Source organism: Pseudonaja textilis, chromosome 4 (genome assembly GCF_049901715.1).
Source record: "Pseudonaja textilis isolate UNSWEBS1 chromosome 4, rPseTex1.2, whole genome shotgun sequence".
Taxonomy (NCBI): Eukaryota; Metazoa; Chordata; class Lepidosauria; order Squamata; family Elapidae; genus Pseudonaja; species Pseudonaja textilis.
The window spans coordinates 16,964,926-16,983,252 of record NC_141993.1 but is presented as its reverse complement, the minus strand read 5'-3'; the positions used below and the strand labels follow the sequence as shown (position 1 = coordinate 16,983,252).

The 18,327-nt window shown below is 36.3% G+C and overlaps 1 protein-coding gene across 1 annotated transcript in view; it reads left to right on the top strand.

The window, feature by feature from the left end:
• CDH23 (cadherin related 23) overlaps positions 1–18,327 on the top strand; it is a 537,909-nt gene that overhangs the window by 23,333 nt on the left and 496,249 nt on the right. The window contains exon 2 of the mRNA XM_087932328.1: positions 5,813–5,884. Within this exon, the coding sequence (XP_087788454.1) occupies positions 5,818–5,884 (67 nt within the window). The 5' untranslated portion in view covers positions 5,813–5,817. The remainder of the gene's footprint in view (positions 1–5,812; positions 5,885–18,327) is intronic.

Genomic DNA, 18,327 nt, shown 5'->3' with positions numbered 1-18,327 from the left:
GCATTAGTTATAAATAGTGCAGTAAGACCTTTACTAAGTCTAATTAAATCTAATGTAATAGTGAGCAATTGTATTATTATTTAGGCATTTCTCCAGCTCCCCTTGTTCAAATTTAATCAGCCACTCCTTGGCTATTGTTTGTCAATATTTTAGAACTTGGTACAGTTCAGCCAAACAAATTAAGAATATAATCAGTTGGTTATCAAATTGCCAGTTACTACTAAACCCAATCTATGTAAAAACAAAATCATCCTATATAACAAGGCATCTATAATTTTAAGACAAGGTATTTATTATATGTGATGGAGACACGGGCAGTTGGTAGCAGACTGTTGAATGTAGAAAGAGAATACAGTAAGTGCTTCAGACAGATGTAATTGAACACCCTAGTAAACAGATCTCTATTATATCCGATCCTGCTGGTGTTTTAGTATTCAGTTGAGAAGTAACCCCCCTCCCTACACACACAACCATGATAACAGAGTATTTCCTTGAAGTTGGTAACCGTGCCTTCAGGTTTGCATGTCTCAGATATTGTTGTTTCAAAGTTAAAGTCAACAGTCTCTTTGAATGAATCCACACATTTGTGTTTTTTTAAACAGTATTTTAAAAATGTTCTTATACAAAAAAAAAAGCTTTTGCTCAACTTGCCTCGTCAACTCTTTGGTGAGTTGACCTGTCCTTTAAGAAGCTCGTGTTACGTCAAAGAGACACTTGTCTTGTTAGTATTTAGAATGTTAGAAAAATGCACTGCTGGGTTGGCATTTTTTAAAAGGATTAAAACAACCACCTCCCCAAGCTTACACAAGTGTTTAGGCAGAACAAGTATTCTCAGAAGTAACAAGGAGATAAATTGATTAAATGGGTTCCTGAGGCTCAGCCCTCCCTGTGTTGTTCTATTTTAAACTACAGTTGCTTGGGCTTCTGAATTTTCTTTTACATTTTGACCATGTTTATCAAGTCAATGTCAATTGTTAGTACATTCCCCTCCCCTGATGAACTGTTCTGGTCTTTTAGGTGTAACAATGCATTCATCACCACTATAACTGTGTCTCTCCACCTTCTTCTCTTTTCTTCCATTTTTCCCCCAGCATCAAAACCTTTTCCATAGACCTAGGTCTTTGCCTAGGAAACTAAAATATTAAAAAGAAGCCTTAAAGTAGAATTTTAGAACATTGAAAAGTAGGAATCCAGAGGTAGAATGAAAATAGAAATAGCACGATGGACTGAAGTCTGCACCACTGTAGCACAGGACTTCTTAGATAAGTAGGTAAATGTTCATAATTAAAGAGGTTGACAACATTTTTAAAAGGAAATTGATGTATGCTCAGTTATTGCGTCCCAGCTGAAATCCTAAAAGTAGTCATAGCCCAAGCTGTCATGTACTAGCTTTGCAAGGGCAGCTGAAAAGAAAGATCTTATTGTTTGTTCTATGTCCACAACATTTTATTTTCACCACTTTATTTAAAATAAACAGCAAATGTCATTTTTCCTACCTGCACAGTAAAGACTAACATTTTAATGTGTGTGAATAGTCCAGGTAGGTTCTTTCTGTGTCTTCTTTTTGTAAAGATTTGAAGGTCCATAGGCCACTGGAATGGCAGGAAGGCTAACTAGATTTTTTGTGTGTATTTATCTGTTTTCATTAATTTCAGTTTGGAGTGGCTGTCTTCTCTACTGGCAGTTATTACAGGAATGCTAAAGGAACTCACAGAGCAACAAACACAGTTGTTCAAAAGAAGGTGTTCATCCTACTTCTATATAGAATAGTCTTTGGAGTTGATCTGACGGAATTATATCTTTCAGTTTATCATCTGACTCACTGTCATGCATTTATCATGTCAAAACTGAACCCGGTGCCCTGCATTGTTGGTGAAGATTTTCCTCAGGTTGAAGGAAGAATTTTAAAATATTATTCAGCACCCAAGCTGCTGTTTTGAGCTGTATAACCTGTGTGTTCTTGAGCTAAACTATTTAGAAATGCGAAGTTAAGTATTTCTGGTCATTTTTTTTCCCTCCATCAACAGTGAAAGCATTATCTAACATGGCAATTGGGCATAATCTGGCTTCTGAATTGGTGCTTGGTAGCTTAATTGTGCCCACTCAATTTTCCCATCATGCCTCAGAAGTTGCTTCAATGTTTTCTATCAATGCAGATGGACACATTGAATTACATTTTAAAAGCTCAGCAGCCCTGCCTCCACCAATTAAGGGAATAAGAAATGTATGTATGTATTAAGGGAATAAGAAATGTATGTATGTATGTATGTATGAAGACCTAATTCTCAGATTTGTGTTTGCACTTATCTGTCCTTTTCTTTCAGGTGGACAGTGTAGTAGTGTCGACACTTGTATTATTTGTTGTAATTTCTTTATCTTCTAGCATTTTAAAAAGCACATTCATCATACCATCTTCTGGAATATTGTCAGTCTAAAGGCATTTGAGAGAATGCTCTCTGGAGATCTCCATTGCTCTGATATTTCCACTTCATTTGCTGTTAGAAAATGAACCATTAAAGTCATTTTTTTCCATTTGGCTTGCGATAGATATGGTCCTGAATAACAGCGTAATGTCTTGTTGAGTTCAGAAATGCAGCAATCTTCTCTTTGACTTTTGTTGCCAGTAACTGTATGATCTCATTCTGACTTGTTTTCCAAAATAAATAACTTGGTTGGTGATGCTTCTAGAATACAACATCAAACTCAGCCATAAGCTCTGTGATTTTAAGGATATTTTCTTTGTTTGGCATGTGCAACTCATCTGAAGTACCGTGCAAAAGTCTAGATTTTGGGTGCAGGTATTTTTGTAATATTTTGCCAGTAAATAAATTCCTCTGAACTGATTGATCCTATGATTATCTATGGTTGTCTTTAACCTAACTTTCGGCTGAAACTCTTTTCATTCATTGAATGCTCCCTGGTTATTTCCTGGACTACATACATGCCATGCCAAATTCTAGCGAGATTTTTTTTTTCAGTCTTTTGTTCTTGTAAAACTCAATAGATAGACTCTAAGATTAGAAGAATAGGCAAAAAGTATAGTATACAACATTTTGGGATTTTGAATAAATAAGTTATGATCTCTCTGCTTTTTCACCATTCAGAGTTTCATATGGTAGATGGAACCTTATATTTGCAATGTGTTTGGAGAACATAAAATTTTCACTGGCAATAGATCACACAGTGCAAGGATAATCTTCATGTTGCTTGTAGTAATTGGTAATGTTATTGGAACATGATCTGAAATTGCTACAGTACCTGTCCAGTATAGTACTGTAACTTTACTCTCAACTGACAGCATTAAGTATGGTCAATTGATCATAGGAAGAAACAGTGGGTGTCAGCCACAATAGAATATAATAGTTTTGTTGGCTTTTGTGCTGAAGGCAAGGATGAGAACTCAAGTTTTCTTGCTCTTAATTCAGCTGGTTCTAAGGAAGCAACATGGACACAAGTGAAATCACTCTGAAGCTATATTTCATTCTGTTCTCCCTTCCCTCCTCCAGTATCTATAAATGTATGCTCAAATAATCCATGTCTGCAATTTTCCTGGAGGCATAGTAAAATGCTTGTGTTGGCTTGCATGTTAATATAGTTCCTAGCATATCACAGCTGTGCTCAGGGTGTAAGAACACTTTAGAATAAAGTATCTTCTACTAGAAATAGTCCATTGGGATTTTTCCCCCTCTTTTTTGGTAGAAGCTCCACTGAAAAAAGAGAATATTTTCCTTTAGGCAATTTTAATTCCCTTTAAAGTGCTATTGTCCCTTCTTTATACTTTGACATTCCTGTGATATCTTGAATTTGAAAATCTATGTCTCTTTTATTTAAAATCTTAATTCATCCTACTAGAAATGCAGCCATATAGTAATATTCAAGAAACATCTAAAACAAAATAAAAAAAATTGATAACCAAATTAGCATGATAAAAAATGTTGATTTGGAAATTAAATTTCTTCAGTACTAGGAAAACTCTTCCATCTTACCTTAAACTTCTGAGAATCAGTCCACTAAAAGAATGCCTATGGTACTCTCAGAGCTTTTTGACCTTGAACTTCCATGAGTATCAAGAATCCACAGAAATAGCATTCTGTATATGCTGAAAATAAGCCTATACATTTTGCTCAAGAACCTCATGGGGCAAATGATTATCTCGAGGCAGCATCCTTGATTGGCCACAGGGAACCTGATACAGCATGGAAGATAAGGCAAAAACAGGTGTATTAAAGATAAACTGTTTTGTCAGTGATTCACAGCTAGAACAATATAGTAGGAAACAAGTGCTAAACAATATATTAATTAGACATAGCATCACTTTTGCTTAAATTGGATGTTTTTAGGGAATGCATTATAGAGAACATTTCAATAATCTAGTTTTAAGGTAACAGAGATAGTAGCATGTGAATCATAGTTATATTTTATACAAAAGAGACAATATTATGAACAGATGGTGGGATACTGTGGAAAATAGCTTCTGTTGTTGCATGAACTTGGTCTGCTAAGTGCATCTGTGTCCCTGAGTCATTCAGGATCAGTGACTTGAGGGCAGCTGGTGATCAGGCCAGTGATCCTTCCTAAATCATGGAATCAGTCAGACATTAAACTTTTGTGAGGTGCATCTTACTTCATGCAGTGCTTTTGCCACCATGAACGTGGTTCTCCTCTACAAAGACGAAGTCACCATGGCACTCTGTCCTAATTCTGCTTTGAAAGGTTATATACATTTAGAGCTTGCCAAGCACAAATTTTTGCATGACTGGAGATAGATGAAAAAATGGCAAACCTGTTTATATTGCAATACTGATTGGATCTAATGAAGCACCTCAGTATAATTTTACTTAGCATCTAGGGCAGAAGAACACGATGTTCTCCAATTTGAGGGGAGATAGCTCTGTCAAAAACAGAACAGATGAGTAAGTCCTTATTAGGATGCACAGTCAACATAAGCCATATACTCTGGGCCTTGGGCTATCCAGTAAGATTTATATGGTGGAATTTCTGCTACCAATCTTTGATCACTAAGTACATACAAGAAGCACAGCTTCAACTCAGTACCTAGCCTAGAAAGACAGGCTAATCTGATCTGTTCCACAACTGCAATTTTAATTATAGTATTCATTATTTACAACTGCATTAGTTCAGATATCTTAATATTTGCTGGTAGTGGTGCTCATTCTATGCCTTGCCTGTTTTGTTGCTGTTCCTAACTCATTATGAAATTCTGGAATTATTACATTTTTCAACAAACAATTAGTTTATCTTACATTCTACTGGAATCTTGTAACAATGACCGGGCAGGGTTAGGGCCAGTTGGCAGAGCAATGTGATAAATCACCCAATCAAAACTTGTGTAAAGAATGAGACAGGGTTGTTTTCTTTATCAATAGTCCAGTACAGAATGAGGTATGGGTGTGTAAGTCACAAGTAGGGGAGAAAAGGAAGAGTAATACATGCCATGTGTCTGGTGTGCAACAAGAGGCAAATAAGCCAACAATATTATATATCAGAAAAAAACACAATATTCTAGTGTTGCAAAGTTGAGATCATGTACATACACTTAGTATTTTATAAGTCAGGCAATAGGGCAAACAGAATAATTTTTTTCTACTTATGTCGTCCCTTTAAGAAATAAAGACATACTGTTTTCTTCAATTCAAGGCTTTGTTTTATTTTTGCACTTAGATATGTTTTGGGGCTATTATATATTTGTGGGTGTGACCTTATTTCATTTGATGGCATGAGCGCCCCTTAAGAAGGCAGGCCTATTACTTACAGTAGAGCTGAAATGATAAAGATTTCTGTTCTCTTTCAGGAAACATGAAGTCTCCTTATGTGGCCAAGAGTATTTTCCTTGCTCTTTTGTTCTTGCAGTCTGTGTGTTTGGGTAAGTACAAATAGTTTGTGGTTCAAAGCTAAAATATTATTCTATCTTTCCTTTCTTCCTTAACTGAGTGCTGATGGGACCCTAGAGAATGATCTCTGGTTAAGTCTGCCTTTTGCCCAAATAAATGTTTATAAGAATTTATACTGTGTCAGCTCCTTCTCTTATGCTACAACCTTTTCCTTACAAGAGGTGAATTCACACAATCCACTTAAGGAACAAAAAATGTGATGCAATTGTGTAAGAGAGAATGGCAAAGCAGCTGTTAAAGTAAGTAATTTTCCAAGTGCAGGAAGCTCAGTAATTATTACAGAGGATATGTGAGAAAAACACTGTATGAATTTGCCCCAAATCAACTAATTCACAAAGGATTTGTGGCTTTTAAAAAATCAAACCCAAAGCTTCTTTGTACCCATCAGAAATTTTACAAATCCTTTGCTGGATTAATGATGGGCTATAGCTTATATCAGGAGTTTGATACTGCTGTGTCATTGCATGTTTTATTTTTAAAATAATTCTCACTTTAGCTCCAGTATTTTATTTTAATTTTAAATGTGTTTTTAAAGCAAGAGGTCAGAAACCTGAGTAATTTGTGTTTTTGCCTGAGTTCATTGAATTTTGACCAATTTATATTCTTTATTTCTTTTTAACTTTTTTTTTGTGCTGCCCAATGTTTGATGGACTTAGGTCCTTAATTAATTTTCAGAGGTAACCATATTAATCTATAAGTGTATTTGAAAACCAAGAGATTATTAAGTCATAGATTTTAGTAAACTTTAGTCCACTTCTACAGATAATATTTTAATGTGGGTTATAATTAAAGTAAGCTCATTTCTTTTACTCAGCTTTGTGAAAGGTTTTCTGGGGAGTTAAGTTCCTAAGGGACAGGAGAGCATTGAATTAGGGGGGAAAAAACCTGATGCCATAATTTTTAAGACTTTCAAGATTCAACATAACTTTTCACTAAAATGCATTGTTAATGAAAGAAAGAAGGGCAGGGCAGGGCAGATGTTTAGATGAAGGGTTGTTTTGTGAGGATGATCATATTGTAGCTTCATACATTGTCATCAAAAGTGGTTAATAATTTTAATACATATAACAAATTACAATCAAACAAAGGGATGACTAAAATCTAAATATAAAAAAAAAATATAAAGTGCAATGCAATTAAATCTAATTTAAAATCATGAAACCTTTGGCAGAAAGTTGTAAATATTCAGTGAAGCCACAGAAAAGAAAACCTGTTGGACCTCCTGGTCGTATCTAAGAAAATATATTTCACCACAGCTAGATGCAGCATTTCTATGAGTGTCTTAAAGCTGTTGACATGGTCATAAGATTACAGAGTGGAGATCACATACGGTACTTATTCTAAACACTAGAAATATGTGTAGAAACATTGGGTGGAAGAATAGACAAAAGGTACAATTATTTTCTTCATAAGGGTAATTTGGAAAAGTTGAAAAAATCTTTTGATTAAGTATGAGAGTGCAGTGGTCCAGCTTGGAAACGTGACTAAATTTTGAATGCCTTTGTTTACTCGATCAATACACTCTAGCAGTGATTAACATTGAAGCTGGGAGTCTTTTCATAGATTTGCCATAGATGGAAAGTATTTTTAATTGTCCACATATGGAAAGATTAATGTCTACCATATCTTAGAAAATGTTCTTTTTTCATTATACAATAAAATGTTTTATGATATGATCTGTTTTGCAAGATTTTTTTTAAATGCAAGGATCATGCTTTATCCCCTTTAAAAGGGGGCTCCAAAATAGTTATTGGTGCTTCTCACTTTGTCCATTACAACATCTGTTCTGTAAGCTATCAATGGTCTTTGGGTGTAATTCAAGGTGTTATCTCCTGTGGAAAAAACAAATGCGGCCTTGGGAATGGGGGAGGAATTTATGAATCTTTAAGATGAAGCAGAGAGAAACTTTTTTAATATAAATTTATATATTCAATGTTTTAACATTTAAAAACAAATTTCTGCACTTTACAACATTACTATAGCAGTGTTTACATTGTAAATATCTTCTATTAATGTGTTATACATCTCTGTATTTGATTCTTCATCATTCTAGGCATTTTATACATACATACATACATACATACATACATACATACATACATACATGTTATGTCTCCTCTTGGAGATTCAAACGAACAAACACAAAGCAGCCGTTTCACAATCAAATCAAACTGGAGGAAAATAACAAGATAACGACTGGCAGAAACGGTTAGAATTCCCCTTCAAAATTCAAACAAACAGAGATCTCTTTGCAGTAACGTCCTCACTCAAATAGACATTTTGTTTCTGGCAAAAGGCACCAGCTCAGCTGTGTCCTTTTATACCCATTAAGGCAACGTGCTAATTAACTGGCTTGCCCTTCAGATTAACGTTTCCTGGTTCTGACGTCAATCCACGATCTAACAGTCATCAGATTCAAAATTCTTAACAGGACCGATCCTTCCAATCACAACACTATCCCCCACTGCAAGGCCCTTCCCCCGAGTCTGATGTTTAACTTGACGATGTTTCGTTGACAACCCCACTCTGTCTCCCACAGCCAATGGAGGCGTCGCTTGTTCCAATTGTCTCAGGTGGTCTACACATTGGAGACTTGGAAAAGAAATACCGTTCTGCGACCAAGCCACCAACAGATTGTGCAAACGCAACCAGGACATTCCGAGCACCAAAGGGAGATGAAGGTTCGAGGTGATATAAAAACTTATCGCCTCCTCATGATCCCCAATGATCATACGCACTGGCTGGGTGGTGAAACGAATGGGCCCAGACTCACGCCCATCCACGGTTTCCACCTTAATGGGTGGATGTACAGCAACCAATGGGATCCCATAGTGCGTAGCAAAAGCTCGGTCCATAAAGTTGGTTGTAGCCCCTGAGTCCACCAGCGCAACAGCAGGAATTCCCTCCTTCTGTGACTGTAGAAAAATTCGAGTGTCCAAAAGTAAATGCCGAGGAGCGCCAGGATTTACTTCAGCAATTTGAGGTGGGGATGTGAAATGTGTCCGACCTAGGGTTTCCTTGAGGTCAGGTCTACCCTTTTTTCCTGACGAGCCAAGAGTGGTTTCAGGTACGGGTCTGCGGTTCCCTCTCCGATTGCAGGAATTAACAAAATGTCCCAGACCCCCGCAATAAAGGCACAAGCCTTCCTGGAACTGTCTCGAACGTTCCCGCGCTGTTAAGTGAGGGCGGAGTGCTCCCAACTCCATCGACTCCTCTGTCTTAACCATGGGTTGGAAAACTCTCGGTGGCGTGGGTTGTGCACGAGAAAACGAAGATGATTCCATACCGAGCCGTTTGCGTCCACGTTGCTGTAAACGAGCTTCAATTCGTAAGCACTGAACTATCAATGCATCCAAAGTTAAAGCCCTCTCTGCATGGACCAGCTCATCTTTGATGGCATCAGACAAGCCTTCCTGGAATGCAGCCATATGAGCCGGTTTGTTCCAGTTGGATTCCAAACATAACAAACGAAACTCTGCAAGGTAATCCTGCAGGGAACGTTTCCCCTGATTTATGTCCCATAAACGTCTGTCCACAGTTTGTATCTTAATTGGGTTCTCAAACATCACTCTCATTTGCTGAAGAAAACCCTGGAAATCATTCAACAACGGGCTATCTTGAACTAACAAAGGAGTAGCCCAATTAGCAGCCTGCCCAGATAAGAGGCTAAGAATGAATCCTGTCTTGGCCCGATCATTTGGAAAGTTTTCAGGCCTCAAGGACATAAATAATTGACACTGCCCCAGAAATGCCGGAAACATGTCCGTTTGCCCAGAAAATTTCTCCAGCATGGATACTGGGCTTTTCCTCACAGGAGGGGCAGGAGGAACAGCAGCAGGGCTTGGTAAGCTGGAAACATAATTCAGCAATTGTGTTACCTGATTCTGAAGCGTCACATTGCTTTGCAGGAGCTGATTTATTTGCTGTTGCTGCTGCTCTACCAAACGCTGCAGTTGATTTAAATCCATCTTGCTTGAAAGATGGTTTGTTTAGGCCAGAAACAATAATGTTATGTCTCCTCTTGGAGATTTAAACGAACAAACACAAAGCAGCCGTTTCACAATCAAATCAAACTGGAGGAAAATAACAAGATAACGACTGGCAGAAATGGTTAGAATTCCCCTTCAAAATTCAAACAAACAGAGATCTCTTTGCAGTAATGTCCTCACTCAAATAGACATTTTGTTTCTGGCAAAAGGCACCAGCTCAGCTGTGTCCTTTTATACCCATTAAGGCAACGTGCTAATTAACTGGCTTGCCCTTCAGATTAACGTTCCCTGGTTCTGACGTCAATCCATGATCTAACAGTCATCAGATTCAAAATTCCTAACAGTACCAATCCTTCCAATCACAACACATACATACATACATACATACATACATACATACATACATATTTACATTTATTTACACAAAAACCTTATTGTTTTATAGTTTTACAGTATTACATAGATCATTTGACACCTTTGAGCCCTATTCTAATCCATTCGTACCAAACATCCCATATTTTATAATATTCTCCTTCTTTATCCTTCAATAACTTTGTTAATCTATCCATCTCTGTGCATTGATATAATTTAGTAATAATTGTGACTTCTGTGGGAGTCATAGCCTGCTTCCAATTTTGGGCGAAAGAAATTCTGGCCGCCGTTATGATATGGAGCATCAAATATTGGTATTTTCTGTACATGTTGGGTTCTAACATTCTTAATAAAAAGATTTCTGGTTTAAATTTCACTCTGTTTTGTAATATCCTCTAATCATGATCTATTTTTTTGCCATTATCTTCATGCATGAGGACACGTCCACCACATATGGAAGTATGTTCCCTGGTTATGATTGCATCTCCAACATTTGGGTATCAAATTTGGAAACATTTTGGCTATTCTGGCTGGTGGGAGGTGCCAGTGGTAAAACATGTTATATATTGAGGCAGAGAGAAACTTCGAGAGACTTCCAAAATTCCCTTTTAATAAGAATAAAGAACATTCCCAGAATCTGTTTGTTGAACTGGCCTACCTCAAAGGGCCAACAGTTAGGTCTATTGTATAAGCTGCCTAGAGTCACTCTGTAATGGAGATGGCATACAGATCAGCCCATAAAGTAAAAAAAAAAAGGAAATGAAAATGAAAAATATTCCATGCAAATCAGTGGTGGTCCTGCTTTTTCCATATTATTCACTGTGTAAGATAATTTAGAATATAGGTAGAGGGAAGGAAATATTTTTTTGTGACCAGCTGGAGTTCCTTCCCTTTGTTTTCTCCTCTGGGACTTTAAGGAAATGCGAAGAGCACTGGGCAACAACCTGTTTCCAACAAGGAAAATGCTGAACGCATCAGAGTGTGGATGGGTGTTAGAGGAAGAATTCTATGGTGTAGGAGAGGAAGAATTTGCAACTGAGGGATTTGAGTACCCAGAGGTGGAGCTTAGCACCCCTACAACCTCAGTAGAGATGCTGATAGGATAGCTAGCCAGCTGACAACTGGCAAGCACTTTCATTTTTTTCATCCCATCTCAGGTTGAGAAATTGCAAAGCCAATGCTTAGGTAACAATTCAGAACAGCAGATAGTAACAAAATCCAACTAAGTGGAAGGTGACTAAATAGAGGCTGATGGCTTTATTATAAGCTAATAAAGAGCAGAACTATTCATAGGAAATTTAGGAATTAGATACACGCATACACATAGACATTAATAGTGTAGCATATAATACAGCAAAGTTGAGTGATTCAACGTTAAGAATAACTATTTTTGAATCTGCATATTGATATAACATGTTTAATTCTGTGCTTTCAATCATGTATCTGTCCCCAATAGAGTTCTGCAGCTCTCTATCACTGCTGTAATTGAGGCAATCCTTGCTGTTGGTCAACCTGCTTCTGTTTTTTTCCATCTTTCCTACCATTATAGGCTTCTCAAGGCAGCTTAGATCTTTGCACAATGTGTCCAAATTGTGATAATTTGAGTCTGGCCATTTGTACCTTGAGCAAGAACTCTGATTCAAGAACTCCATTATGATCCAGTTCTTCATTTTCTTGGGTATTCTTCAACACTAAAATTCAAAAGCATTAGTATTTTTTCAATCCTGTTTTTTTTTCTTCCAAATTCTGGCTTTCATTTCCATTGAGTATCTCAAGAAAATCCACTGTCTGCATGATTCTGATCTTTGTAGGTAGAGAGAAAATCTCAATATCTGAATACCCTTTCCAAATCCTTTATTAGAATAGAACAGAACAGAACAGAATAATATAGAATAGAATATTCTTTATTAGCCAAGTGTGATTGGACACACAAGGAATTTGTCTTTGGTGCATATGCTCTCAATGTATACAAAGAAAAAAAGAAAAATTCATCAAGAACCATAAGATACAACACCTAGTGATAATCATAGGTTACTAATAAGCAATCAAATCATACTAGGAAACAAAACAATATAAATTGTAAAGATACAAGCAACACAGTTACACTGTTATTATTGTTCTACAGTGTGCTAGTTGATGGCCTGTTTCTTGCCTGCTTACTGTTGATGGTTCATCCTAAAAAGCAGAACCTAATATCTATCTTTTTGAGAATATCATTATCCATTATAAGGCTGGTTGCTGTACCCATGTCATTAGCTCAGTCTTATATTTAATTTTTGTCCTATTTTTTTCATGTACTCTTTGACTTCCATAGCTTCAGCTTCCAGATTATTTGTGTTTTCAGAGGAGGGTCATCAGCATATTTCAGATTATTATTGTTTCCTCCTCCAGTTTTAAAGCCATGCTTATCTTCTTCTAATTTGGCACCCCTAAATATGTATTTGGTTTAAAACTGTGGGCCCAACATATCCCAAATATAATTATTTTGTTTTAGCGTATACTTAGAATTTGAACTTGGTTGGATTCTCTATTCAATGAAAATATAATTGATAAGGAGAATAGTGGCCCAGTAGAATACTGGTACAATAGCAGCTATTGTTTGTCAGACTTCCAGATGCATCACGTACTGGCCACGCCCACACCTGGTTTGGTGAAGGGAAAAAAAGTCCCGACATGTCACTGGTGTCGCCGTGACAATGTGAGTTTGACACCCTTGGTTTATGCCATGACTCTCAGTCTCTCAGTTTTGGAAGTGACATCACTGGCCAACCTGAGATGATCTCGAAAAGGCTGTACCAGGTTAGCTCTCTCAGGACTGAAAGCAAAAAACATCCTTCTGAATTGTTGACATTAACCATAAACATGGAAGTGAGTGTCTATGCAGTCAGTAGGAAGAAAACACAAGTTGAAAAATGTAAACTCTTGTCAAATTTTTCTTTTAATGCCTCATATAAGCTCATCATAAGTAAGATGTTAAGTTTCTTTTACCATGTTCTTTAAACATATTTCACGTTACCAGCCCATTAGGTTTTAATATATGCCCTGTAATATATAGCACCCCTATCTCAGCTATAAAGTGTCTCTCTTCAACTGGGATGCTTAAAAATTCATGCCATTTTGGCAGCCAGAAAAAAGGATTTTTCTCCTTCTTATTCTTGTGTTGATCCCTCTGATGTACTCATTTGCTGAGCAGGGAGAGAAAACAATTAAAGTTAGTAACAATGTGTTGAAAAGATCAGCAGTAGCTGCCTAAAAGCAACCTGGCAAGACTTTCACACGGTGGTGTTAACATTTACTACTAGTTAACTCCCAGGTGTCTGTCTCTTTCAAGCCTTAACACCTCAGTTGGGTAGTTTTTAAAAAGATTTTACAAACTTCTTTAAAAGATGTTCAAACTTTTAATTCAAGGTGCTTGAATTACCAGCCAAAGAGGATAAAGAACGAAACATGGCTTAGATAGGAAAGTAGCTGAGTTTGATTGGGGCATGGAGCTCCACACTATTTTTATTACTACCAGCAGTTTTCCAGGACTTCATAAAGCAAATGTTGTGGATTCACATTTTGGTGGTAGAACATCTGCTGTGCAAGTCAGCTATAGCTACCTTATCCTTTTCACACTTTTTTTTATACCTGACAGGATGGGATGCCAGTGTCCTCTAAGCTCAGCCACTTTGCTTTGGTAATTGCCAATGAGTTGCACATGCTGTAATTTTTGCAATTTATGCAGATTATTATTATTTGAACACAAATGTTATCTTTATTCACCAACTTTCTTGTATAGAACCAGGATTTGATTTAAAACTGGCTGCCCACCACATCCTTGTTGTTCAAAGTAAAAAAAAATATTGTTATTCAAATTTTTCTGGTTTTTGAAGGCTGAGGGAGTACAGAAATTCAGTGCCCAGCAGGCAGCTAAGATGTCCAGGCAACCAGTAATTATAATTGGCAGATGCTTTAAGCTAAGATTTTAAAACTGAACATGTCACAGAAATGTTCTGTACTTTAGCTTATAAATAATCCCCCCATAGTGTAATAACTTTCCCTGACTTTAATCTGCATTTTAATATTGTTTGTTTTTGAACTTGAGGGGGGCAGGAACCAAGTTTGTGTGATAAATTTGAACTTCTGTAAAAATAACTGGTATGACTCAAAGCCACCATGAGAAAATGCTTGGAATGTTTTGTTACTTTTTCTCCAGTGGTTTCAATATAGCTTGATCAAATATTTGAGTAGAGAGATATTTATGGTGATCATCTTCATGGCTAGCTTTCCAATTAATCAGTCAATCATTCAGCATCAATATTCTTGAAGCCTCTGACCATTTATCTGGAAGAAGTTCTGGTCAAGCATTCTTCTCCTGTAACACATACTAGAAAACATTCCCATTTCAGGCAAAAAATATTCAAAGTTCTATATTCATATAGCTTGGAAAATTGACTCACTTCACCTCTCACTGGAGAAAAACCTGAGTCAAAACAGACATTATTCCACATGGAATTAGATTTACATGAGTCAAACAGACATTATTCCATATGGAATTGGGTTTACTTGAGTCTCAGATATCTTTCCTATAAAGTACTCCTGAAAATGGCATACAGAATGAAAACAGTGGACATTGTCTGAATTTCAGAATCAGTATTTTTATATCAATGAGTTGAACCACAAGTTCATATAGTCATGCATATTCACAATAATTTCACAATAGTAAGTTCACAAGTTCACATAATAAGTTCACAAGTTCATATAGTATTCATATTGATAATAAGTTCACAAATTCATATCATCAGCTACCATGCTTAGTGAGAAAAGTAAAGTAAGCCTTATAAATATCATGGCCTTAAATGCCAACATAATATAACAGGCTAAGGCACCATGGCTGCGCTTCTAACAATTTAATTCCTGAATCCTCATCCTTAATTGGTCCACTTGTTATGAAATGGAAATTAACCATTTTTTAAAGTGATAACGTGCAGAAATATTTTTTACACTTAAAAAAGGTATAATTCTGTGTCTATGAGGAAGGAGAGAGACAGAGGCTAAAAGAATTTTGACAAGACTAGCTTATTTCTTTTCCAATTCTAAACACAGTTTTAATAATGCATTTGGTGTCTTGTTTTACCACAACTATGATAATTGGTATTATAATTTGGCAATCATGAGAAATACCTTAATAGTGCTGGTTTTAGAAATTGCCTTATTTGGATAGTTACCAATGTTGCATCAGTTGTGCAAGTCACTTGAGTGAATCAAGATCACAATTAAATCCAACAATTATATAATTGTACCATTAGTGGTGCCATATTTGAGCCTTTGTGACAATTTTCATAGATATGCTTGGAACTCCAGTTGTGAGGAGATTTTCTGGAAAGAGTTGTACAAAACACAGATGAGGTGATGAGGCTACAAGAAGGAAGTGAAGCTCAAATGCAGGTCTTCCTAAACAAATGCTCTTCTAAAATTACCTGGAGCTCTGGTTCCACTGAATAATATTGTATTGTTTCCCTCTAGTGTCTTATTCAAGCAACTGCATAATTCAGTTCGCATTTAGCTCACTTAGCTGCTCTGTATTTCAGATAAAAATGGAAGCAGTTGTGATTTTATTAGAAGTAGAAACTCATATTTCCAAACTGGAGAATTCACAGATATCCTGGCAGCTTTTACTCTTACTGCAACCAAACATTATTCTACACCTGATAAATCCCAGTTTTAATCACATTCCATATGGTGGTGTATCTTACACATATAAAAGTCTTAAATCCATCGCTGCCTCATTTCCTGCCTCATCCCTTGGTTTCTCCTATTATTATTTACGCAAATCTTGAAACAATTTTGTATAGCTCCAGTTGACTTAACAAAGGCATTTAGATTTTTCCCCCTCTGACTGAAAATGGTACAAGTTTCTAAATTAAAAAAAGGGACATTTGTTGGTGACTGGAACACTTCATCCAAGATAAGTTGTGTTGATTGTAATTCTTAGGAATAGTAATAGCACTATAGTTCTTTCTCTCCTCCTCCTCCTGCTCCTGCTCCTGCTCCTACTCCTCCTGCTCCTCCTCCTCCTCCTTTGAATTAAATTTGCTAGGTAGCCAGATTTTTACTTGGAAGATAAATTCTACTGTTTTTGCTGTGCTTTATCAACAAGCAAACGTGTCAGGTTGCCATCTTAAAGGCTATAAACCCTTATAGTTCTATTTGATGAATACCACACTACAGTAAAGCTATAATAATCATTTGTGTTTGGCCACACTTTTCTAGTGTTACAACACATCAATAATTGATATCTCAGCTGTTGGTGACCAATACCAGAATAGATCAATTTGTCATAAGCAGCCAAGCGCTTTTTAGGAAATTGAGCCACTTTAGAAATCTGAGTACTGAGAGCTGGATGCAGGAATGAAGATGATTTGTTCTTAAAAGTGCATTGAAGGATCAAATGTGCAGTTTTATTCTCAAAATACCACTATTTAAAAAATCTGAAAGAATCTTTTGTTACAAACTCCCTTCCCCTAAGCATATATACCATGGGGGTTCTTTGGAACCTCCAGAGCCTCAAAAAAATGAAAGTTCCTAGCTCAAGAAATCTCACAGAATTTCTTGAGCTAGGAACTTTCATTTTTTTGAGGCTCTGTTGCATCACTGTTTGTTTACATACCATTTTTAAAGAAATTTTCTATAGTTATTTTACAACCAGGAAAAATGGGACAAGAGGTGTTTAAAAGATTGTACTGATATTCAGTGGAACTTCAGGGATTTAAGTTTAAAAGAAGATATTTTTTGTGACCAATAAAATGGAACTTCCATGCAGAAAGAGTTATTTTCTATTTTCCATTCCTTCTAATTCCCAAGGCAGTTCCAACTATTAATGTAGTTCATTTCATATCAAATAATGTCTGTGGATGGTTGGCTGTTGGTTAGTAGACTGCTTTGTTTTCAACTTCTGTATATTTCAATAAAATCTGGGAGAAATATTCCTTCTATATCTGTGGAACTCTTGATATATTTCTAGTGGGTATAAACATTACCAAAATTTATTGAGGACTACGAAGTCTTCACTCAGTGGATATTTCTGCTACATCAGAAGGGAGTTAAACATAAACATTGCTTCAGTGCTTGCTTACAAGATCAGGAAGGAAGGAAGGTGCATAGACTAAACAGCTGCATCAGACAATGAACGTACTGCCAAGAAGGTTACATGGAACAGCAGTTTCTGACTCAAAGCTCTTGGCTCTTAGATTTAAATAATCTTAAACCTTTTTTGGAATTTCCAACACTTCTGAAAAATGCATTAAAACCTAATTGTGCTTTTAAATGATAATAAATATGGTTCTAAATCTTGAAACATTTTAACTTATGAGAAACAAAGGAACACTCATATTGTGGAAAGAACCCAAATGCTGCTAAATCTATACCACCCATGAGAGAAGCTTCCATCTGTTTTCCTTCCTCTGTTGTATACTGGCATAACTTTTCACACAACATGTGCATTTCAAAAACACCATCTTTCAATGAGCTTTGCTTATTGAATGACATGTCAATGTTTTTTTTAAAAGTTTGCCACTTTTTTTCCTATTCTAAAAGCAAGATATAACAAGGAAGATATTTACAAATTAGTAATACACCTTCTAAAAAAGTTGGGAGGAAAAATATATTTAATTCTTAATTATTCAGTCCTAAAATCATCCTTTTGACAGTCCTTTATTTATATAAAATGTTATGCTTTGGGAAGAGAATGCAAATTTTAAATTTTTCAGAGGTTATAAAGTAGAGTAGATGCTATAGAGATGAATTAAAGAGGAAGTATTTTCATGTTCTGTATCTGCTGTTTGGTACATAATTAGAAGAAGTAGAACTGGTACAATAGTTGCTTCCTATGACATCTATACCAGGTACTGATATGCGAGTTATAGATCATTTAGTGGAATTGGAATTAAATGTGAGTTGAACACACTTTGCATCCCTTATATTTTTTTAAAAGGCAAAATATGGTCTGCAAGATAAATTGTGGATGGCAACTGTCTCAAAATCACTCTGATAATTTTTCTGGCAGATGGGGA